This window comes from Thunnus thynnus, chromosome 17, assembly GCF_963924715.1.
Source record: "Thunnus thynnus chromosome 17, fThuThy2.1, whole genome shotgun sequence".
Lineage (NCBI taxonomy): Eukaryota > Metazoa > Chordata > Actinopteri > Scombriformes > Scombridae > Thunnus > Thunnus thynnus.
In genome coordinates this window covers 22,098,770-22,122,617 of record NC_089533.1, presented here as the reverse complement: position 1 = coordinate 22,122,617, position 23,848 = coordinate 22,098,770, and the positions used below count along the sequence as shown (strand labels likewise).

The 23,848-nt window shown below is 40.3% G+C and overlaps 1 protein-coding gene across 4 annotated transcripts in view; it reads left to right on the top strand.

The window, feature by feature from the left end:
- Nucleotides 1-23,848, top strand: part of LOC137168421 (meiosis inhibitor protein 1-like) — a 61,157-nt gene that overhangs the window by 34,459 nt on the left and 2,850 nt on the right. For 2 of the 4 annotated variants that reach the window (XM_067570997.1, XM_067570996.1), the window contains 13 exons: nt 2,106-2,286; nt 3,871-4,021; nt 4,989-5,174; nt 5,370-5,498; nt 5,967-6,150; nt 10,110-10,223; nt 11,128-11,238; nt 13,288-13,496; nt 13,824-13,908; nt 15,270-15,454; nt 18,733-18,814; nt 19,289-19,395; nt 19,636-19,767. In XM_067570997.1, the coding sequence (XP_067427098.1) occupies nt 2,106-2,286; nt 3,871-4,021; nt 4,989-5,174; nt 5,370-5,498; nt 5,967-6,150; nt 10,110-10,223; nt 11,128-11,238; nt 13,288-13,496; nt 13,824-13,908; nt 15,270-15,454; nt 18,733-18,814; nt 19,289-19,395; nt 19,636-19,767 (1,856 nt within the window). Of the gene's footprint in view, nt 1-2,105; nt 2,287-3,870; nt 4,022-4,988; nt 5,175-5,369; nt 5,499-5,966; nt 6,151-10,109; nt 10,224-11,127; nt 11,239-13,287; nt 13,497-13,823; nt 13,909-15,269; nt 15,455-18,732; nt 18,815-19,288; nt 19,396-19,635; nt 19,768-23,848 lie in introns of those variants that run through there. The other 2 variants (XR_010924279.1, XM_067570998.1) reach the window with 2 other exon arrangements.

Genomic DNA, 23,848 nt, shown 5'->3' with positions numbered 1-23,848 from the left:
TTGTTTATTGTGTTTTGTTGATTGAATTGCTAATAAATTGATGTAATTTATTAAGTGTATCTTTTATACGTTTGTATACTGTAGCTGTCTGACAATCTTATAATGGCTGTGTGAATATTTAAGAAAATTCATCTCCTTTCTCTTCTATCTTTTCTTTGTTTTCTGTTGATCAAAACTTGAACAGGAGGCTACATGTCACCGCAGCCTGCTTTGTAGGTCTATTTGTTGTCTCTCTCCCATCTGTTGTTTCTCTTCTCATCTTCCTCATCTGTCTGTCCTTTGTTGTGTTCCTCTCTCACACAGTCCGCCCTTTGAGACTCTGTTCGTTTCTCTTCACCTCTCTTCTCCACTCTTCCAGTTCCCTAGAGGTGGCGGCTAGGGATGCACCGATCCGACTATTTCAGTCCCGATACTGATACCTGGGCTTTGGGTATCAGCCAATGCCAATTACCGATCTGATACCAGTGGTTAATGCTTCACTGTGTGGAAGAGACTGGGATCGTTCTTTTAATGTAGAAGGCAAAATCAGGCTTGACTTCAACATTGCTTCCCGAACTTTGTAAAACAAAATGTAATGTGATATAAATTTACTGAATTGGTATCCGATACTAGATCGGCCCATTATCACCGATACCTGATCCAGCTATTTGAGTCAGTATCGGACCAGTATCATCTCTAGTGGCGGCTCCATTGGTGCCTGGTGCTCTTCTTCATTATGTGACTCTCCCCATCGTCCTCCACAGTGGATCCTCCTGTCTGCTGTGCTCTCTTATCTTGCCGTCGGTCTGCAGCATTCTACAAGTCAGCTGCTTCTCCCTTTGGTCCTTGTTAATATTTATTTCTCCCCCTCTGTCTATATTTCTTAATCTCTCATTCCCTCTTTATTTTGTTTTCCTCTCTGGCTGATTGGTAGTCCCTCTCCCTGCAGACCCTGCTGTGGCTTTATAGCTTTTGTGTAGTCATGCATCAGTGACCCTTATCCCTGTCTGCCATCTTTGTCATTCTCTTCTTTGCTCTGCCCCTGCTTCCCTGTGATTCCTTCATATACTGCATATGGTGTTGTTTTCTTGCTCACCCCTCCATTTCTAATCATCATCTCTCTCTCTCTCTCTCTCTCTCTCTCTTTCTACAGGCCTGCATGAGGCTGAATTGCACAGCACCGTTTTCTCTAGTCGGTGCCATGTTTCAGTGGTTTCCTCTTTTCTCTTTCCCCCTTCTCAATCTGTGTTGTTCTCTCCAAGTTTTTTTTTATAAGCTGCATCATATTCTTCTCCCTCTCTCTCCCTTCACTCTCTCTCTTCATTTCCCTAAAGATGGAGGCAACGTCACGGTTCAGCTTGTCCTACTCTTTTTGTCGTTTCAGATTTTTACTGAATTCCCTGCTTTGCTTTATATCTCACCTCCCCTTTGTCTCTCTTTTTTTCTCTCTTCCCATTTTAGGCAGTACTCTATTTATGTATATACACCGTATCTTTTTTGCCCCCTGAACCATTCTTTCAGTCGGAGGAAACCTTCCTCGGCACCCTCACACTGACTCTCTTCTTCATCCGTCTCTCATTGCAGTGTTACTTTCCTTCTGTTTTCTTACATACTGCATCTGTTATTCCACATTCTGTCTCCATCTCGTCTTCCTATTCTTCAGGGAAATCATTTATTAAAAAATGTTCTTTGATTTTCTTAGATTACATAATATGGCTTTTTTCAAAGAATGTTATAAAAAGTAATTTAAGCATCCATGACATCCATATATTGGTTAATTGTTTTTCTTTGGCTACAACATAGATAATTGGAAAAAGTGTGAAATCAGTGTAACCCAACTCATTTTTTTCCTCCAGATAAATTTTTCATAAACCATAGCTTTGGCTTGGCTTTAATCATAAACACAAAATTAGTGAGTAATGCTCCTTTGTAAATGAGGCCTCAGGGTTTCTTCTGCTGCTTTTTACTTTATTCCATCCATCTCCCTCCTTCATACATATCCTCTCTCTCTCTCTCTCTCTCTCTCTCTCTCTCTCTCTCTCTTTCTCTCCTGTTTCTGTTCCTAGCATTGATTATTAAACCATTTTCTCTGTTGTTTCTGTTTTATTTCCCTCTTCATCACCCAGATGCTGAGGATGTGGAGAATCTTCTGCTATACAACCTTCCCTCTCTGTGTTGTCGTCTGTCAGACTGGCCCTGTCTGCTGGCTGAGGCCCCTGGGCTCCAGCTGTGTGACTATAAAGGACCAAGGGCCACTCAGTACTGTCTGGTCATAATGCTACACCTCGCCCTGCAGCAAGGAGACAGGTAATACAGTACTGAATATAGATGGGGGACCATTGCATAATAAAAGTTAATATACAGGCAGGAACAAATACACACATACTCACAGTTTGTCTTTATAGCACCCTGAGCTATTTACTTTCTTGCCAGTGGACGACACCTGGCTGTGTAGAAGAGTGCCAAGCAACAGAAACAATAATAAACACCTTCACTTACTTTATTCACACATATAGACATTTCGTCATCTTGGTGAGAGACATGTGCAAATTGCCCAGGAAATCATAGCTGACACTGTTGCATCACACATATCAAATAGTTGAGAAAAGGGAACAGCGTTTGGTTTTGCACAAGTTTCGCTTATTAAAAGGGGTGTCTTTGTTCAAGTTAAAATTAAGTGATGATTCAGCATCACTAAACAACATTTTGCCGACACAAATTCAAAGTTCTTATCCCTGGTACTGCAGAATGGCTTTGTAAGAGGGGAGAGCATAGTTTGATCCAGAAGTACTGACTTTGTTCTCCCAGAGTAGCATCCTTTTGCCCTGCTAAAGTGTCTTTGAGCAAGACGGTTATTCCCTGGCTTGGTGGCTCTTAGTAGTGTTATATTACCTGTGTTTAACAATGTAAACACCAGACCTGGCTGCCCCACTGCAGTCTGTGCTCCAGTTTTGTTTGTGTATAAACTTATAGGTATGGCTTGATAGTGTGCAGTATCAAATATTACAACTCTACTGACAACTTGGAAAAGTTTAGAGATGTCTACTGTATGGCTGCTTTCGGAATATTTAATACTTAAAAGCCATTTTGAGAAAGTTTGATTATTCATGTGGATATTATGACCAGACAGAGACTTTTATGGTTGACTTTACCCAGCTGAAGTTTGATAACTTGAGAGTGATTCTTCACAAAGCACCACTTTACTATATTCAGCCCCTGAGAGCAGAACATTTGAGATATATCATAGTAATTGAAACAACCAAAATCCCAGAAAACATCTTGTACCATGTCACAGAGTATCAGAGTTATATCAATATATTACCCGGCTCTAAGAAGAAACCAGTAGGTTTTACATGTATCTGTAGCTCTCTCCTTGCTCTAGTGGTGCTGCAGTGGCCCATCGAGGGTGTTCTTAAGTACATATTTTATGACCTCAGAGAAACGTTGGCTTCTTTGGAAAGTTTAATCTGTCCTTCTGTGGAACCTCAGCTATGTATTACCCCCCGGGGAAGGGGATGAAAGCCTCTCCCTGCCACTGTGTGGTCTCATCAAGATTAATGGGAGCTGTGGCTAGAGATTTACATAGCGTAGGAGGGCTGAGTGTGTAGCGTATGTGTACTCAGTGATAGGATCTGTGTGCGTGTCTGTGCGTTGGCATACACTCTGACTGAGTGTGCCTGTGCATGTGTATTTTAGTGAGGGAAAGAGAGATAGAAAGCTCGTGACATCAATATGCCCCTGGAGCACTTTGTTTGTGTTTGTGTCCGTTTTATCACCCTCACAATGAATGTGTCTGTCCCGGGTGAGTTTGACATTCAAGTATATGTGTGTCTGTGTGTTTGCATACAGTCATATAAATGTCATAATTGTGTGTGTTTGTGTGTGAGCCAGGCTCCTCCCAGACCAGACAGTGTTCTCCAGCGTTGTTTGCCTGTTGCATACAGTGCAGGAGCAGGGCAACTGTACCCTACCTCACTCTGTGCTCCGGTCTGCCCTCTACCTGCTGGCAATGACACAGGACAAGAGCACCAGCCTCAGTGGGGTAATTCTGATCAGCTTACAGAACAGAAAATACAACACACTCTATATCTTACAAAAGTAGTTTATTAGATTCACAGCATCAAGTTTCAGTTTCAAGGTTAAAACTGTGTTTTATGCTGTTCAGTAAACCTCTATAGCTTGTAGAACATGACTATTTTGTAGATTGGCCCCATGATGCTTCAAGATTAAAATTTATTTAAATAGAGTTTCAGTAGTTTTGACTGTTTTTTAACTTTTATCCCTTTGTAAATCTTACTGAAAAACACATTGACAGCTGAAGCAAGTAGTCTGGCTCAGTTTTAAATATTTTATTTTTATTTTCTGCTCAAGGAGTCAACCTAACAATGAAAGTAAAAAAGAAAATCCTCAAGTCATATTCTTTGAAAGCACTGCAGCACAAGGGGTCAAGATTTGGTCGAGATGAAGGTGTTAAATAAGATGTTTTTCCTGTGCACAAAGGAAGAGAATCTGAGCATGTACTGAGGCTAGAGCTCTGTGCGGTTAAAAGTGGAAACTGTCAATGTGGAGGCCACAGAACACTCAGAATCAAAGCCTGACAGCTCATATTCATTTTTTTGATGGAAAATCTATGCTGTGCTGTAGATGTGCAGCAGTAGCAAAGAATATTAATTATAGCTCAGTCTTTTTTTCTAAAGCTACACAGAACAAATAAAATTTTCTCAAATGAATGTACTTTTCTGTAGTTCAAAGAACACCACGTAGCAAAACTTCCCTGCGAGTACTTAGTAGTATACATCTTGTGTTGACTGTGAATAAAAATAAGCAATAGATTACAGGAGACCCCCTGCTGTGACTGAGGGCTTTGCCTCAGTGGGGTTTATAACCAGTCTCACGTTTGTGTTGTGAGGGAATTTTCTTTCTAACTGCAAGCTTTTTAACTTGTGTCTATATTCTCGTCTCAAAGAAAGCACTTTGGCTTTTTCAATCTTTTTTTCAACCTACTCAAGGCTTCTTTGAACTGCATCAGCAAGGCACTCTCCTCGTGCCAAAGCTTCTCTTCACTCTACATTCACCATCCTGCACTCCTCCACTTCATCTGCCGCTATAAGGAGCTAGCAGAGAAATGCGGGCCCATGGTCTTGGAACTTTGGTTGACAAAGCAAGCGCAGGACACAGATGCAGAGCTGACTATGGTGAGAGGACAATTGTTTAATCTCTGTTGCAGATTTACATGAATTAGTTGATAAATAATTGTGCTGATTTGATTAAACACATTTGTATTCGTTTCACTGATTAATTCTACTTTGAACTTTCACAAATTAAAATTAGTATGGGCAATTAAAATTTTGAATGACAAAAAAATGGTTGTATTTCATCCCTGGGCACAGGCAGGACAACAGGATAAGAGAGAGAAGAGAGAAAGCTGTGAAGAGATGCATGAACAGAAGCCAGATGCAGAAATCATGGAGCTACTGACTCTGTTAGAGAAATATCCAACTGTCATACTGACGCTCCTGGTGAGAAGCAGAGACCACAAACAGTCACTTGGATTTAAGAAGTTGTGCTGCATTGTTTCACACCCACGTAGAACTATTTGTTAAGCCTGAAACAGAAATGAGACTTAGCACTACGCAGTGTTTCACTGCCCTCTCTGGTTGAAAGACTGTTTCACCTATGAACAGACGTGCTATTGGCTGTGGGCAAAATGGGCACGATTGAATCTGTAACCACACCCGACAGTGATGTCACTAGGCCCTGGAGTACACCTGTACATCACTGCAGTAAGGTGTGAAGTTAAACCACTGAAGGCCAGCAAAAACAAGAATTTCAGGGGATGTTAAGTTACTCTTTGACCTGCATTGAGTACCTGTTTGGCTTTGGCATTAGGACAATACGGGAAGTGTCAGTTTCACAAAAGATATTCTAAATGAATCTGTATTAAAACTTGTGTCTGTCTTTCTATTTGACTGTCTGTATGACTGTAGGACATGGTTTGCACCAGGGAGGCTTCCCTGGCAGAACGAGCACTGGAGGTGCTGGAAGTGTTCTTGCGTGGTCAAAGAGACTATGAGGCAGATTTGTGTACCGATATTAGGACAGCCCTGCTCCAGTCACTACAGAGGCTCAGCGTGGAGAACATGGGTCATGGACAGGGACACACCTCACAGGGTAAGTGTTAGAGGGTGTGGCGATGCTTATCCAGTGGTGTACTGCTAGCTTGGTACAGAGAATGAGTGTGTCCTCAGTGGTTCGCTGCCTGCCAGCTCAGAGCAGGTCGAAAGCTCAGCGCACTAGTATTTCATAATATTTTGATCATTATTTTGTGAAGGCACACTCATATAAAATTCTCTAAAATCACACAAACCATTTCATTCAATTAGTTATATATTTAAATTACAACACAGGTAGATGTGTAGCTGTGATAAGTTGTTTTGGTTGAATTTTATAGTGGTGTTCCTGGAAATAAAAGCGTGTTATTTTAAAACTGTATTTGTGGATCATTACTTATAGGATTACATTACATTCAACTTCAAAAAGAGACTCTTATCTTCTCTTTATATTTGAAACTCTGCACATCCCAGATAACAATAAATTTCTTTGAGGAAAACTCTCCAAACTGTCAGTTGCACAGTAACACGGCCACCTATAATGTATAATAATGTATTCTTTCTGATCCCACCTTGTAGCCAAGTGTGCTACAGGTGCATCTGGCAAGCACAACCACAAAATTACCAAAAGTGCATTTGGCACATTGGGCACGGCAAAGTTGACAGTGAGTCGTATGTCCTGCTGAGACCCTTAAACTCACAAAAACATACACACCATATAACCATTTGACATGATGGTCAGTTATATCTCGTTAAAGCATAGAAACAGTTTAGAAAGACTGAGGCAAATGTTTTTTTTACTTTACTTGAAAGGGATAGTGCATATTAATAACGTCTCTGAAAATATGCCAGAGTTAGCCAGAAAGGCTCATTTTCATCTGTAGTCCCTGGGCAGGCAAAGAGTTGAAAAGCACAAATGTTACGAATACAAGCATTGAAAATACAATCAACAATACAAGCAGGGAAAAAATGCAGATACAAACAGAGTCTGTTTCTGTTTACTGTCTTGCCTTCACTTTTTATGATGCACAGACATTGTTTTGTTTTCTGACTGGGTGCCTTCAGTCATGCATATTAAAACTTTGTGTAGCAAATGAAGGCTTTTGATAAAATTGTCTCTTTCCTGTTCAATACAAGCTCATACACAGAATAGACACATACACACAAGGTGAGATGTAATAGAACAAAGCCTGACAGTCCTTTTTTTTTTCTGCGCACAGCAAACACTAAAGGAGTTACTTAATTAAATCTCTGCTTTATACACAGCCAGCAGCAACAGCAATACCTGGGCTATCTGGTCTCAGATGCCCATTTTTTTCATATTGACTAAAAAAGTTCTTAGATTTGATTAAAAAAAAGTATTTTTTTATTGAATGTCTCTCCACAGACCTTCCACTACACAGTATAAATCACACATTTGATGAGACCAAGACAATACAAGAACAAACTGTACACATCAATTCACCAGATTACTTCGGAGACCAGAAATACATGAGGCTCATTGTTCAAAAATGTGACATCTAAGTTTCAGTCAATTCCATTTTTATCTTTCATGTTGTCTTAACACAAACTGTTGATTAAATGAAATCTTGAATAAACTTAATAAAAAGACTAAATCTAGTTCAACATTCAGTGCCAGGTTTTATTGCTTGACAGTTTTTTACAGTTTGGTTTGTACACGTTGGTATTTCTGTGCATCGTTGGCAGTTGAGAAGTATCACATGTCTGAGCAATATGCTGTGACGATGAGCACAATGTATGTGGGATGCATTTCAAATTGAGAGAAATTGGTACAAACATTTAAAAAAAAATTGTCAGTGAAACTTGCAAATCTTGTTTTGATGGTTTACCAAAAGTATGCATGTAGCCTAAAACTTTCAGATATTGGTAATTCATTCATTGAAATGTGTGTTGGTGTGTGTCTGTGAATTCTTTAAAATCCTCTGTGACTTTAAAAAACTCCACAAACTTGATTTAAGTAGATCAACAAATTATGTTGGAAATTTAAATAACGATATGAAAATAACAATCAGTATACACAGTAAAACATCTATAAAGCACTTTGCATGGATTAATTGGTCTATTTGGCAGGAAGTGCTTATGCAACATAATGGAAAGCACTCAGTTTAATTATTCACACATACTGGATCATTTGAAAGAATACCTGTGTGGATTTATGTTTGTTGGACTGTTCTCTCTGGCAGCATTTTCTCTCTAATGGTTCTAACAGTTCACATTGTACTCCTGATGAAGACCTTAAACGCGGACTGATCACGGTCACATGAAGAGAAAGTGGAATTCTTTACTTATACAGTAATGAATAGTTGTTCAGTCTCTACAACTGTTTTTTTTTTTTTTTAAATCAAAAGCAAAATGTTTCTAAATCAAACCTGAAATACTATTACCAGCATGATAGTTTTGCATTATGGTTAGTTTGTATGTAGAAAGTGATCAGATGTTTTTAAATTGGATTGAAATGCTAGTACAGTTCCCAGAACACCAACTGATTCTGTCCCTTCTGATTAATGTTTGAAGGGAAGAATCATTAATCCTCTATTAAAAGGAATCTTTCCAGCATCCTTTGTCAGTATAGAAGATGGGAAATGAGATACTAGTTGGTCTAGATGACTATATGATTGTGTATGATCCTGTATGATTTAATTTCAACAGACACTGGGGTGAAGAAAACTCCAAACTCAAACTAAATTTCAGTATTCAGATAGCATAAACTGAGAAAAGCCCTAAACATCTCTTCTTGTAGAAAATGATCCAATGAATTAGTCTTCTTTGAGTCATTAATTTGACAACAGTTTAGACAGTTAAGTAAAACAATATTACAATGTGATGTCATCACGATACAAGTTCACTGAGAGTTAATTAATCTAGAATAAGTAGTAGTTCCTAAATGTTAATTGAAAAGCTTAAAGGGAGATAAGGGTGAAACCAAGACAGAAAATATAAAGTTTAAAAGATTAATCCATATGTGAAAATCCTCTAAATGCTGAGATTAAGTATTTTCAGTATTGGTTTGATTGGTATTTTAATGTTGGTTTAATTCTTGTGAGTCCTGTCCAAATCAGGTTGAGCATGAGTACTTCCAGGTTTCATAGGTTCAATTCCCAGACATGCTGTGCATCACGTGCATACATATCTGGTGCTATAATGTGCTTTTGGCAGAGGTGTCTGGCAGATGATATTATTATATCTGTAACTTTGACCAGGTTAATGAGCACAGCTGAAGGGTACAACACCAGTGTGCCAGCTGAGGATTCAAAAACTGTTGCTGTGGTTAGCCTCTGCAAGCTCTGCTCATCCCTGGGCCTGTAGGGATTACAGACTGTTATCCCTCCACGTGTTCCAGTTCAGCCCACTGTAATTTGCATTAATATATACTTTATATTAGCCCCTAATGCTGAGGCATCCCGAGGGGAGTTATTTTAATGTTATGCACTACAGCAGTGAAAGGATATGTAGATGACTGCTCTGCCTGATCTTCCTCCAGTCTCTTTCCTGTTTGAGTACTTTCTCTCCTTTCATCTCTCTCTTCACACTCCCTCTCTCCTTTTTCTCTCTGTCTGTTTCACCCTTAACCCCCCCCCCGATCCAGACCCAGCGTACTGTTATTTCACATGTGCATGATAGTTTCTTCTTGATGATCACTGTGTGCTCCAGCCCCACAAGTCACTGCAAGATACTGTCACTTGTTTTTAGAAATTCCTTATTGCTGTTTGAACAGTGTCAGTTTGAACAATGTCCTGTATTTTGGCTTTGTTGAAACTACTTTGGGGACTTTGAGTTTCAGACTAAATAATGAGATGAGGTGAAATGCTAATTCAGGATGAGTGTCAGTCAGTCTCTTACCCGCACCACTCCCTCCTCTATCTCTTATTTAAATTTATCTCTTTCCCTCACAGCACTTTCAAGATGTCCATAGTTTTATATATATATCTGTTTGTCTCTCTAGCCTCTTTTTACCCTTCTTTTTACATCGTGCCTTCTTTCTTTCTCTCTTTGTTGCAGTGAACTCACTCCCTCTGGTGCTCAAGCTGCTTTGTGTGATGCAGGCCAGTGACCCGCCTTCTTCTTCCTCCTACAGCAAGATGGACGGGATGCACTTCACGCTGCTCTACCATGGTGAGGTGAAAAGGTGCTGCTGACAGATCATACTGAGCGTAACTCCCCTCCTCAAAGCCCTCATCTGTTATCATACACACACACAGACACACAGTTCCTACACATGCTTTACATCACTCTGCATAATCAAACACGCACCCTTCATTAGAGACGATTAATTAATGCAACACTTGATACATTACAGACAAAAACACGTTAATTTCCTTGCAATAATGCATACAAACTGCTTTAACATTCATCAGTATGTTCCTCACTCACACAGGCACTAACATGCTACATTGCAGACACATAATCATGCAGTAACTGTACTCGATAATATCTTGACATCTTTCTATTCACACATAATCTGCTGTGCTGCTGACTTTATCTCACCTCCATCCACATTCACCTGTATTCCCTCCTAAGCCTTGCTCATGTTTTATTTGATATCACCATCATCGACCTATAGAAGCACTCGCTGCTGATCTGATGATGAAAATGCTGTTCAGACATTTACCAGACATGTCTGACAAATTAAAACTTTAAGCCCATTATGATAAAAAAAGAAATTTTACTCTTTGCCTTGATGTCAACACCCTTCATCCCTCTGTGACTCACCAGTTAGGTTTTGGTCTTTTTACTGCATTAGTGGAACCTCATTCTGTGTTGTGAGTTATATTTCCCAGCTGTTCATTCTTGCCATTTTCACCGGCAGATCAGATTAATTCAGTCTTTACCGACCACTGGGAGACATGACGTGACAGGCAGTAAATGGTGAAGCGTTTTACATTTTATCTGTCTGTCACATCGTGTCTTAATGTCTCCCCCGAATAATGAAATCAAATGAGAGCACTGCAGATAAAACGTTAGAAAGAGAAGTGCTGTCAGACTTGAATGTGTGTGTGTGTGTCTGTGTGTGTGTCAGTGAATAATATAACAGGAAGGTTGAAGCCTACCAACACAGAGAGTCTGCTGCGTGCCCTCAGCTACCTGTACTGCTGCCTGAGTCTGTCCCCTGCACACTGCACTGACAGAGGTTAGACACACTTTCTTGCTCTGTTACTCTCTCTCTATCTCCTCACGAGTTTTCTTAGTCTGTCCATGTCCCTACGTTGCATCTTTTACACACTCTCTGCCTCCTCTTTTCAGTACATTTCTATTGCTCTCTCTCCCTCTGCCCCGTTTTGACAAGTTACAAGCATGTTGTATTGAGACCCAGAAGAAATAATAAGCATAAAAGCTGACACCTGCTGTACATCTTAACATAATAGTACACAGACTAGCTCAGTCCTGAGCATTCTCTTAGACACTTGTACACACTCGTTATGCTGTCAACCGTGAGAGCTTCTCAGACATGTGCACAAAAGCACACGCAGGCTCTCAGGGTTGTGTTGTCACCTTGATGCATCTAGAAAATATCTGTAACACACAGACGAAACCACACATAGAAACACAAACATACAAACACCCACACAGTAATATGGTCAGCAGACTAGGTTTTATACACAGTAATACACACTCATGTCCACTGCCACATTGCTAGAAAGATGGAAGTTTGTTATTTTTTGTGCAGATACTAAAAAATAAGATGGAAGAGGAATCTATCTAATGTGGGTTCCTAAATGTTTTATTAGACATCTTTGTTCTAGAGAAAACAAAAAATATCATTTCTGAATCTCACAAAGGCAAAATGAGAGTAAATGAACCGAAATATAGAAGAAATAGCTCCACTGAATAAATAGGATATATGATGGAATAATTTACAGGATTAATTAAGATGTGTTACATTGTTTCTTACTAAAGACATAAATGATTTGACATGGTGATTGGCATTGATTTTATCACAAGCTAAATAATTTACCTGGACAAGCCTCAAAGAAGAACCTCAGCAGAGGTCAGCAAAGAGCTGGTGTGTTGTTAATGAGGTGAGACCAGTGGATAGAGAGCATGGATACCATTGGGGAGCAAAGCCAGTTATGCCCATAGCATTTCTGCTTCTGCTGCACACTACCTCCATTCACCATCTGCTTCTTCATCAATAGTAGCGAGTTTACAGATGCTAGTTGCTTCAGCCTCAGGCTAGGTGGTATTTCAGCTGATGCTAAGGAGGACAAGAATAGAAACACATTCCTCTGTAAAGAGCAGATTATAGCTTTAGACAATATGTAATTATACTCTTTGTAGTACTTGACCAGCATGGCTCCCTATATACTGTATATAATCCCAATATTATGCAAATGATTTCCACTTGTATTCTGTTCATTTCTGCTGATGCAACAATCTGATTCATAAGTCAAGCCACTTCTCACTTGATTTATTACCCCAGTAAACAGTTTCCTAATGAATTTATGGTCTCAATCACTAGTTTCTAGTCTCCTTCAATACAGCATGATATTCATTTAGTAAAATATGTTCCCATTTAATTTAAATTTGACAATAAAGCAGGGTATGCTTCAGGGTGTGGCTACATTGTGATTAAGTTGCTACCACAGCGACAACATTGGTTAGGTAACGTAAACGTGCCCAGATTCACAGAGTATAAGCATTGCTGTCGCTATTTCAGTGTTTTTTCAGTTCATGAAAGTTAATTATAACATTTTGGTCACCTAAAAAAGTCCTTTGTAGCATTTGGTTGTACTGAAAGACCCTCCTTCTGGTAAGTACATTTGGTTTTAATGGTTTAATGGCAGCTAGCATTAGGATCAGCTACATCCTCTCGTCCAAATATGCTCACTTCTCATCACTTCTGGCTCCAAAAATCCAAGATGGCGACAGTCAAAGTGCCAAACTCGAGGCTTCAAAACATGAGTCCACAAACCAATGGGTGACGTCACCATTGCCACATCCATTATTTTTTATACAGTCTATGGTTTGAGCACTTGAATGTTGGCCTGTTTGTGTTTATGTGATTGTGCCTGAATGCCTGTCATTTTAAATTTAACAAGTTATTAAGTTACAAACAAGTTATAAAGTCCTTACAGGTGCTGCACAAAGTGAAAGTCTGTGTGGATGTGTTTGTTGTAACACACACACACAAGTGCAGAACCCATCAAAGTGTGATGACATAGCGCCTTCTCCTCCCCAGCTGTCTCCATGCTGCTCTCCAACAGTGGACTAATGGACCAGCTGCAGAAAGTCCTCTCCTCCTCCTCCTCCTCCTCCTCCTCCTCCCCCTCCTCCACCTCCTCCACTCCATCCCCCTCTTCGTCAGCTGGTCTCCCTTCAGCCCTGTTATGCTGCAGCCATCTACTCCTGTCCTCCCTCATTACGTTGCAGCATGTTCACTCCGCTCAGGTACACACTAACAGCCCAGCTTTGCTCTTATCGCAACTTCAGGATATAGCTTCCCCCAGTCAAGGGCAAGACACAGAATATACAGTAAAAAAACTGCATAGATTCTGATGTGGGCGCAGAATACAAAACAACAATTGGATTCATTTGATACAAATCAATGTAAGGCTGTGGTATTGAACAATGCTCTTTCTTCTCTGCTCTCTGCTTGCACTGCAGGGATAATACATTCTTACTTGCAATGAGCCTTTCGGGCCAAATCGTGTTATTCTTGTGATTCTCCCCTCTCTCCCTTGTTCTCTCTCTCTCCCCCTTTCTCTGTTATTTAAGGTCCATAAGAGCATCAGTTGGAGGTTGGACACAGCTCTGCAGCAACTCCTTGTTCATAAAAGAAACACAGACAATCTCTTGCTGGGTAACAAACTTGGAATTCTTTCTGAAAATTATTTTTTGAAAGAGACAGACAGCAGATGCCAAAACAGTTTATCAGCAATGTAAGTCTTATAGCACGTGTGTCTAACCTAAGAGTACTGAAGGGATTTTCAGGTGCTTTTCCAGGATCTTATGTATTTGAACACATCTTGTGTTTCCTTTTTTCCCCCTTTTTGTTCTGTGCATCCTCTTAATCTCTTCTCAGCTTCATCGTTGCTCTAATTTTGTGCTACTCTGTTTTAATCCATGTCAGTAGGGTTTTGCTTTGATTTGGACAAGGTCAGAAATCCTTGACCGATGCAACAACTGTTCATATACTGTTCAAATCTCAGAAAAGACTAATGAGGTTTCCCTCCATTTGGTTTACTTGTAGTCTTTACAGGTAAAGTGTCTGTCAGTTTTTACCCTCAGTGCAGGTAACCAAACCCTGGCCTGCATTCCACACACTTTCATTATATTAAGTGGTCCACATCCCGCTGCACCACTTGGAGACAGATCATCCCTGCTGCTCCGGTGTCTCTGTGTGTCAGCTGGATAAGTGGCCTGTCAGGGTCGTTGTGATGTATTGGCGCCCTCCCTCTGCCCCCCTATGTCTCTCTCTCTCTCTCTCTCTCTCTCTCTCTCTCTCTGTCTCGCTCTCTGTCTTCACTCCTTCACTCACTCTGCCTCCTTTCTCTCTTTCTGTCTCCCAGTTTTTTTTTTTATCTCCCTAATGCTTCTCATTCTACCCTTCTTTTTCCATCTATCCATCCCTCTCTCCCCATCTCTGTGCTCTGTCTCTTCTACCGCCACTAATTGAGTCCTCCCTCCCCCAGAGAGCTCTAATCACGGTGTACATGGCATAAGTGCAGTTCAAATGGCTGGCAGCTCTCAGTTTGGAACCCACAGTTTTTGCAGTCATTTTGGCCATGTCTCTCACTTTATCTCCATCACTACTTTGGTCTCTCAGTCTTGCTGACCTTCCTTTAACCCTGTCTCTCACTGCCTCACGCACTCTCTACACCGTGCACTGACATCTTTAACTTCTTGCCCTCCGTTTCTGTCACATATCAATTCAAAAATTGCCCTCAATTTCTTCCAACTGTTACTCTCACTCTCGTCTGCGCTTCTATTCCCACAGCTACCTGCTTTTACAATCAACTTCAAACTTCCTGTTCTGTATGCTCTCACTCACTCCTTTCTGTTCTACCATGAACCCGTTTCTCCTGTGGCCTGGCCCTCCACATTTGTTTGCCTTCTCGTTGTCCTCTTGCTCCTTTGTATTTAAACATGCCATCTCTTCCCTTTCCAGCCGTTCACCAATCCTCCTCTCCTCCCTCTCTCTCTTTCACTTTCTCTTTCCAGTCAGCTATCTGAGGTTCCTGCAAGCTTTACTTGATGTTGACCTGGCATCAACAGTGGTGTGTGTGAGCACTGGTCCTGGCTTGGTCGGGCCGAGACCCCTGGCGGTCGAAGACGGCGCTTTGTACCCACTTGGCTCCAGAGGGGCCCGATGCCTCTCAACTGCTCTCAGTGGACTTCTTTTACAGGTTGTAGCACTTGGGGAGGATTGAGTATATGTGTAATACGTGTATGTTCTCTCTTAAGCACTATATGGATTTTACATCAACAGATGAATGTGAGTCTGCTGCAGGGAATACCATTACAACATTACATTTCCCACATTTCTTGTTTGTGGAAGGCAGAAATAACAGAGAACATCTGAATTCTGTGTTGTAATGAAAGGTGGAGAGTTACCAAATTTATTGTTTTTCAACAAGTGATGGTCAGCAAGTTACCTCCTCTAGTGTCATAGGAAGACTCCAGCTGTGTTTCTTGTCATTTTTTTGTCTGTTTCAATCATCAAAGTAAACATTTAAAAGTAAAGCATTCCCTCTAATGATGGCTCGGTGAATAGAGGTACATAATGACTAAAAGAAAATGCACACCTGATCAAGCTGACTCACAGGTAAACATCCTAGGAAGGAGAAAAGAGCTCCACACTCTCCGATACAGTCTTTTTTATTTGTAAGTCTATGAATCCCTGCTTTCTTCAGGATCCTAATAAATGCAATATGAATAAAAATATGTGCAAAAATGTTGATTCTTAGAATTAAAGATAAAAAGATTGCATCAGAGTTATCAGAGTGTGCATCTGTCCTCAAACAGAGATACATATTCATGTGCTTCCACGGCAGTGGGCTTAAATCCTGATATGATGATGCCATCCCTTCTCTTTCTTTACTTTCATTCCAGCCTATATTCTGCAGCAGAGATAACATAAAGATAATCTTTATAATCTTTACAGAATGACATTGAACTGCCTTTCACAAACAAGGTTCTGTAGAAAATGAGATTTCAATTGATTTAGCAGTTAGCATAATGGAATGCCACACATAGCCAGTACAATCACAGATATCTCCAAAACTTTATTACATGTCGCTGATGTATTGACTTTTGTGGCTTATTACAAAAGCGGCACACTCGTGCCCCTTGAGCAATCATTTTAGGTTAAATGGGTGGAGCACTACTTCTCCTCAGCAGCAGCCAGCTCAGAGCTAAAACCAACATGTTCCAAAATATGAGTAATCCAAGATTTTCTTCAGACATCTACTGTGCACTGAATGACAACATAATGTTGACTCTTACACAGGCCTTTGATTTTATTGTTGTTTCAACCTGGTAATTTTATATTGTTTATTTTTCAAAGCAGTGCTCGAGCATCACAATACACAGGCAAAGTAATAATATGCTTTATCACAACCAAGTACACTGGCTACTACCTTTACCGCCACCAGTTAATGGCCAAGTCTGAACAGCTGCACACTAAAAGTGCATTTTTGCTGTAAGACTGAGGCTAAGGTATTGTGAATCAATGAATCACAAAGCTTGCAGGGGTTATGAGTAGCTGCAGTGTGAGTGGTTGTAATTTATTTTGATTGTATCAATAAAACGGCAGTAAGAGACATCTCGAATGCAGCTCACTTCTCAAGACTCATTGTCCATTAAACAGACATGAGTTCAAATTGAATACAGAAGCACTTCATGGGCAAATTGTGATACAAGACATACTGATGAAGAATGAACACTAGAACTTGGTTTATTAAAGAAAAGGTCTGTACGGAGACATGAAAGTATTTAAACTGAAGTGGAAGCAGTGAGAGTGGAAGACAGTGACAAACATTTTTTCTTTAGACATGTGCAGTCGTATTCATGATGAAGGATTTCCTCACAAATTGCCGTCTAAAACTGCAAATTATATTTGTGTTGATATTTTTTTTCTACTGGTGCTGGTTATTTTGACTGACAAGGATAAGCAACTAGAAAACGGTTGGAAATGGATCTTCAGTACACAACAGTTTAGATGAGCAAGCAATTCTTGAATTAGCAGATTCTCAGAGGTCATGCGGACAGACATGGGTTACAGCTAAATGAGCTGTGCTGCCGCAGTATCACAGTCGCAACTCGTTATACCTTTATAGTCAAGACAGAAACAAATATGTTGTGCTGATGTCCTTAAGTGTCATCCTTGCCAGCAGTGAGAGGTAATTAAAATGATGTTTGAACTAGAGAAGTATCAAGGTGTTGTGGGAGTTGGTGTGGAAGCCTGCTATGTATTTTACTGGGTCAGTACAAAACCTGGAAAAATCTCCAGCTGATGAAGCGTAATACTACGAGCACATGTTGGTTTTGATTCATAATTTTAAAAAAACATGATGTGAAACTCATCTCTCCCAGTTCTCTGGCCAATATATTGTATATTAATGATATATTAAATAAGATACATTGCAGATTTAAAGTGAGCTTTAAAGTCAGTCCCTCAAAAACGTATATGTTTGCAAAAGATTTATATTTTTGAGTTTGACAACCTAAAAAAAAAAAACTGGGTAAAATAAGCAAACTTTGGGATAATTAGGTATCATGCCTGTTGTATTTCTTTTTTATCCTGTGCTGCAATGTCAGCCTCTGGTTCCACACCAGTGGCATTTCCTCTCTGTGGAAAAAGACTGTATAGTGCTGAGCTTCAGCTTCTATGGTTCAGTGCTCTGTAGTCTGCTGTTCAGCAGCTGATATGAGTAACAGTTCCCTATTCCCCTCCTCTCCTCTGTTTTGCTCTCTTTTCCTCTTGATGCTCTGGTTTGGTGGAAAGAGGAAACACTGCAGCTCAACAGTGCCTCTCCTCTCTTCTTTTCTTGACTCTGCTCTCCTCTTTCTCATTCCCCCCTCTCCCCACTTTCTGTCCCTCACTGTTTCTTTTAACCTCTCCTTTCATCTTCGTCTCCCCATCTGCCCTTTCCTTATTTGTCCCTTCCCTTACCCCTACCTACTTTACCTCCCTCACTCTCTCATCCCCTCCCATTCTTGCTATTGACTCTTTTCTTCTTTATCTCCTCCTCTCCGCCTCAGGATCAGGGTGTAACTCTCCACTGTCGTCTATATATCCGTCTGGCCTACTTCAGTATTTTTGGACACTACATAGTGCTCACTGCCAGCACCGCCACTGTGGGAGAGACATTTATTATTAAACCCTCACTCAGTCGCTCTCTCCGGTGTTCCCTTGTTCTCCCTTTTGTTTCTGGCTGCATCTCTGTCCATTGGTGAGCATGTGTCTGGGTGTGAATGCGTGTGTTGTCCATGTCTTTTTCCTGTACATCTGTTGCTGTGTTTGTGTCCTTTCTCTGTCAGTCACTGCACATAGGCACATGTCAAATTCCTGCGGCTCCCATGACTTGCAATGATATGACATTTTAGAGATGCAAGATGTTATTTTCTTCTTTGTTTTTCCTAAACTCGACTTCTCTCACATGTCATGTCTCTTTCTCCTCAGAAGCACGAGCTGTTGCTCAGAGCCTCAGTCAACTGTCTAAGCTCCCTGCTGGGCTTCCTTCAGAGGAGGAGTCCCGCTACAGGTAACAAACAGAGAGACAGTTTGTGAATGAGTGTGAATGTGTGCATGACAGAGAGAAAAACAGAACATTTACAAGTGTATGCATGAGAGAGGTTTTTACGTATATATGTTTGAGAGAGAGAGTAAAAAAGAATATCTGTGTGCTTGAGAGCACATGTGACTTTGTAGATGTGTGAGAGTATGTACTGTATGTGTGTGTATTTGTGTTAGTGTGCATGTGTGACTCATGATTCTTTTATATTGTCACTGTCTTCAACACTGTAGTATGCATGTTTTGTTTTTACATTCTAGCTGTATGTATTGATATTGTAGTTTTGGCACATTTTCAGACATTAACTAATTTCAGTAATTGTACCTGCAGGTAAAGAGAGATATTAAACTGAATTGATTTGAATTAGGCATCCCGACTTGTCATTTCACTCCCTCTGGGATTGAGGTGTGTGTTTTTGTGTGTTTTTGTGTGTGTGCGTGTTAGCCAAGTATGTGGTTTGTCAGCCATGGACTCGATTCCTCCTCCACTGCCTGTTCAACTCAGGAGAGAGCTGCCTCCTGCACCCTGCCATTCTCAAACTCATCACACTTGTGAGATGTTACACACATATACCAACCACACACCACTCAAATGAAGTATAATTTATGGGGCCTGATTCTGAGCAGTTATAAATATTTTATATAAAAAGTATCAAAAGTTAATGTAGGTGATAAAAACATTTTGTTCCACACTACAAGTGGTAGAAGTACTTGGATCAAATAGGTAATGAGTAGATCTGTGCGTTCGCATGTGTACATATATCCATGTGTCTGCATTTGTGTCCTCTGCAGCTCATGCAGCACAACAGTACGGCCGTGCTGTGGGAGCCTGACCTACTCCAGGTGATGGAGGCGGTGGAGAGGAGGGGGGTGAAGGAGCTCAGCCAGGAAGCAGCACAGGCCCTCAGGCTGCTCCTCACACAGGTACACCTGTCCACGGTGTGCACATGTGCACACACACACACACACAATTAATCTGGGGGCACACTTTGAGAACATTTGAATGGATTCACACAATACACCTTAAATATATCCTGGTACTCATGAATATCTACATTCCTTGAATGAGAGAATTAAAAGGTGGTATCAGGTTCATGCAAAATTCAGTATCAGTCGAATTCATGCAGTGTTTATATTACTTTAACATTTTTATTTATTTGCTGTGAAGAACAGCAAGGGCAGAAAAACATAAAGACAGCAGGGAAAATGTTGACAGGAAAGACCCAGTTTGTTTATGCAAATAAAATACCAGTGTTTTGCACAACGGCACTGCAGCAGCAAAATGCCAGTTTTCAGTAATAGCTTCAGTGTGGTACTACATCATACTTCACATTGTGGTTACAGGTAAAAGGTTAACTGAGGGTTCTAGTTTAACGTTCCAACGCAAAGTGTAAGATCAAAGGTCACCAGTTAGTTTTGCTCCACGCCTGTTTACTGGGGCTTGTGGTCTGTTGTCTGGAGGTAATGTTTCTGCATCTGCAAACACGCGCTGGCTAACCTTCCTGTTTGGCACCTGCCTCAGACAGATCTCACATTAGCAGCCTTGCCATTTGCCTGACTGCAACCTGCTCCCACTCTTGTAATTGTATCATTGATTGTCAAGAACCTGAATCTGCCCAAAATAAAGACTTATCGCTATCTATTAAAACTTTAGCATTAACTCAGTAACCCCAGCTGTTAGTTGTAAATACCCCTCAGTGTCCAGCATTGTTGATCATGTTGGCTGTAATGACTTCATCTGTGTTGGTCAGAGAAACTAGAGACTGAATTTAAATCCTCATTAACATCCCAATTGAAACAGGCAAGCAGTATAATTTTATCTCAGCTAATCGCTGGTCTCTGTTTTGAGTCCATAGACTTGAGCTGCATCTATCTATTACATGTTTGGCAGAGGGGATACTGTTGTGCTCTTATCATATCATATGCAGGTGGAGAAATTCTTGCATGAGAAAACATTAGCTTTTACCTTGAACCTACACTCTGCTCCACAAAGATCTGAAATGTTGTAGGCCAACTAAAAGAACTTAACAATTACCTCAATTATTTCAACTAATTACTGATCCTAGGGCAAATTTACAAAGGCTCAACAAAGTCTTCAAATTGAAGCCTCTGGTATGTTTGATTATGGAATCTGTGATTAGTGACTGATGGTTAGATAGACTGATAGCATTAGAAATACAAAATTGAATAAATCACAGCTCCTAGTAGCTAACAAATGATTCAGGAAAAACAAAAGTTGATCTGTTTCATAGTAATATTTATTTATGATGTTGATATGGCCTTAGCGCATGTCTCAAGGTCCATTCTTTCTGTTTTAAACAAGTGCAAACTAAATAGTTCAAATTAAATGGGACCCAACCCACTGGTTAGCATGTAGGCGTTCATTTTGTCATGGAGTAAATGCAGAACTGCAGACAGCGCTGCCAAGTAGCCGGTCACAAACATACCAAAGTATCATCCAATTTGCATTTGAACATCACAAAAATACCAATATTTGGTAGCAACACTTGGAAAACAAAGCCCTCGAGGTTTTCACTTTCTCAGTGGTGTATTGAGATATATGTGTTGTGGAGTTAAGTTCATTTCAAAAGTTCAAAAATACAAAAGGCAGTACAGTTTATTGTGAAGCCTCACCAGCATATAATAATGTTTACTGTAACAGTGGAATATTGTTGCATTGAATTCAGAAATGTCGAACCACTCTACCAAAAGTGCAAACAGAAAAGATTTTAAAAATGTAAATAAATAATTTTGTCCCACAAATCATGAGGTCAGTTGTGCAGAATAACTGATCAAAACAACTGCGACTTACTGTGATTTACTCCACTCAGTTGTGATCACATCAACTACAGAATGTGGCACAAGCTCCTTTATATAGTAGTCGCCAAATCACGCAAATTATCTTCAGAAGAAATGTGGCATTGTATAAATTGGCTTCAAACGGGTGAAATTTGCTTCAAACTAGTTCTCTGTGAAAAATCAGTTTCAACATAATCTGAAGATGATGACTGTGTCCTTGTCGTTACCCTTGTAAGCTTTGGAGCAAATGCATAAAGCCCATCTGGGTTTTCTTTAAAACATTATAAAACCCAGAAGGAAAAACAGCAGCATCAGATTGCTCAGCTTGACTTTGGCGTCATATATAGGACCAAAAACGCTTTTAGTATTCTGAAAGTAGCTCAGATTCGGAGGAGTGACAGAATGATGGCGCACATTGCGGCTCCCAGTGCAGTGTGTGCCAGAGAATCATGAACTGTGTGAATACGTGCGTATGCGTCTGTCTGTTTACTTGTGTGAGTGTATGCGTACATGTGCAGTGTGTATGTATCTGTGTGTTTGTGGAGGCATCGAAGCAGTTTAGGGGAGGCAGGGTTCAATGTGACAGACACACTTCTCCTAACAGTCTCCAGACAGTACAGGTTTTCTCCCCTGTCATCTCGTCTGCTCCAATCAGTCACACATGCACACACACACACAGACACACACACACACTTGCACACATTAAACTTCACACTTTTCATAGGTTTTGTTGATCTGCCTTCACACTGCAGTGAAACCTCAGTTCATGAGGAAGTTCTCTGTACATTTGTCATCAATTTGGTATCATATCACTGTCTTGCTTCCTCCCCCATGAGTCCTGACTCAACTGTTTCTGTGTGTGTGCGTGTGTGTGTATGAAAGTGTGTATGAAAGTGTGTATGCACATACTGTGAGCACACATGCATCATTTGCTTTTGCAGCTTTGCCCCATGGCTATTTCTGGTCTTACCCTGCCTCTTTATACATTTGCTTGAGCTTGTCTTCCTGTCTCTAACACTATATGCATATCCATGAGTCAGTGGACAGCAGTAAGAGGGTGAAGCTGCTGCACTGTGTGCTGCATGCTTAGCCACAGTAGCTTGTCATATCAGAGCTGGCCTTAGGGAGAGTTCCTTTACATAATTTCGAATGCTTGCAGACTTCTAATAACTTCTCCCAAACTAAAGGGAGAATTCTTCATTCTTGTGTTGTTAAAGTTTCATTTTTTATTTATTTTTTTGGTTTCTACCAACCATACTGTATACAGGCAGTTATCGTAGTTCATTTTTTTATTTTATCTGTTGGTGCAGCCCTGTTGATGTCAAATCAATATGGGTGAGCATGGACGCTGTGGGAGTCCAGCTGAGCACTTTGACTGATCTCCACAGCCCTGAAGTATTGAAGTAGACATTATTCATTCTGTCTGAACCCGCTGTCTTCACCATCAATTCTAAACGCTACCTTTGCAGTCTAACTTAAAATCCACACAAGTCCAGACAAAAAGTTACAATAAGTCTTTCATCCCTGCAGCTTTTCAACTTACTCACTTACTGCAGTGGTGCAGAGAATGATAATTATTATCATCATAAGGAAGTTGATGGTAATTTGGTGACGATATAAAGGATCTTGTTGCTTTTAGAACAATAGTTGTACTGCTGTCATTTATGACAATATTGTGTTAATGTGGTTGTAATTCTGTAACATTGTTTCAAAGGGTTACACAGTAATTATTTTGCCCTTTTATCTGATGTCCTTAATATAATGTTTTTATTATTACAGTGGAAACCACTTATTGTGATCATGCTTACAGTGAACAACCTCTTATATGGATCAAAAGACTCGGGACAGAATCATTCCTATACAAATGCTGTTTAAATAATTTGCTTATAGTAATCAATAGTCCACTGACAGTGTTCATTTTTGTGTCTTTTCATACATGAAAACATATGGAAAAAAACAGTACTACTACAGTAATTCTATTTTCTTTTAACCTGACTCCCATAGTGCATGTATAATGTGTATTTAGTGGCTGCAGCATTATCAGGCGTTGCGGTGCACCTCCGCAGGGTTGTGTGGAGGTGCAGGGTGTGGGTGTTTTATTTGTAACTGCTGTGAAACAATCAGAAAATAATGTTTTATTCCTCTCATTCACCAGCTTTCTCGCTGCCACTGCTCGCTCTCCTCATCCACTCTCTAGCTCGCTCAA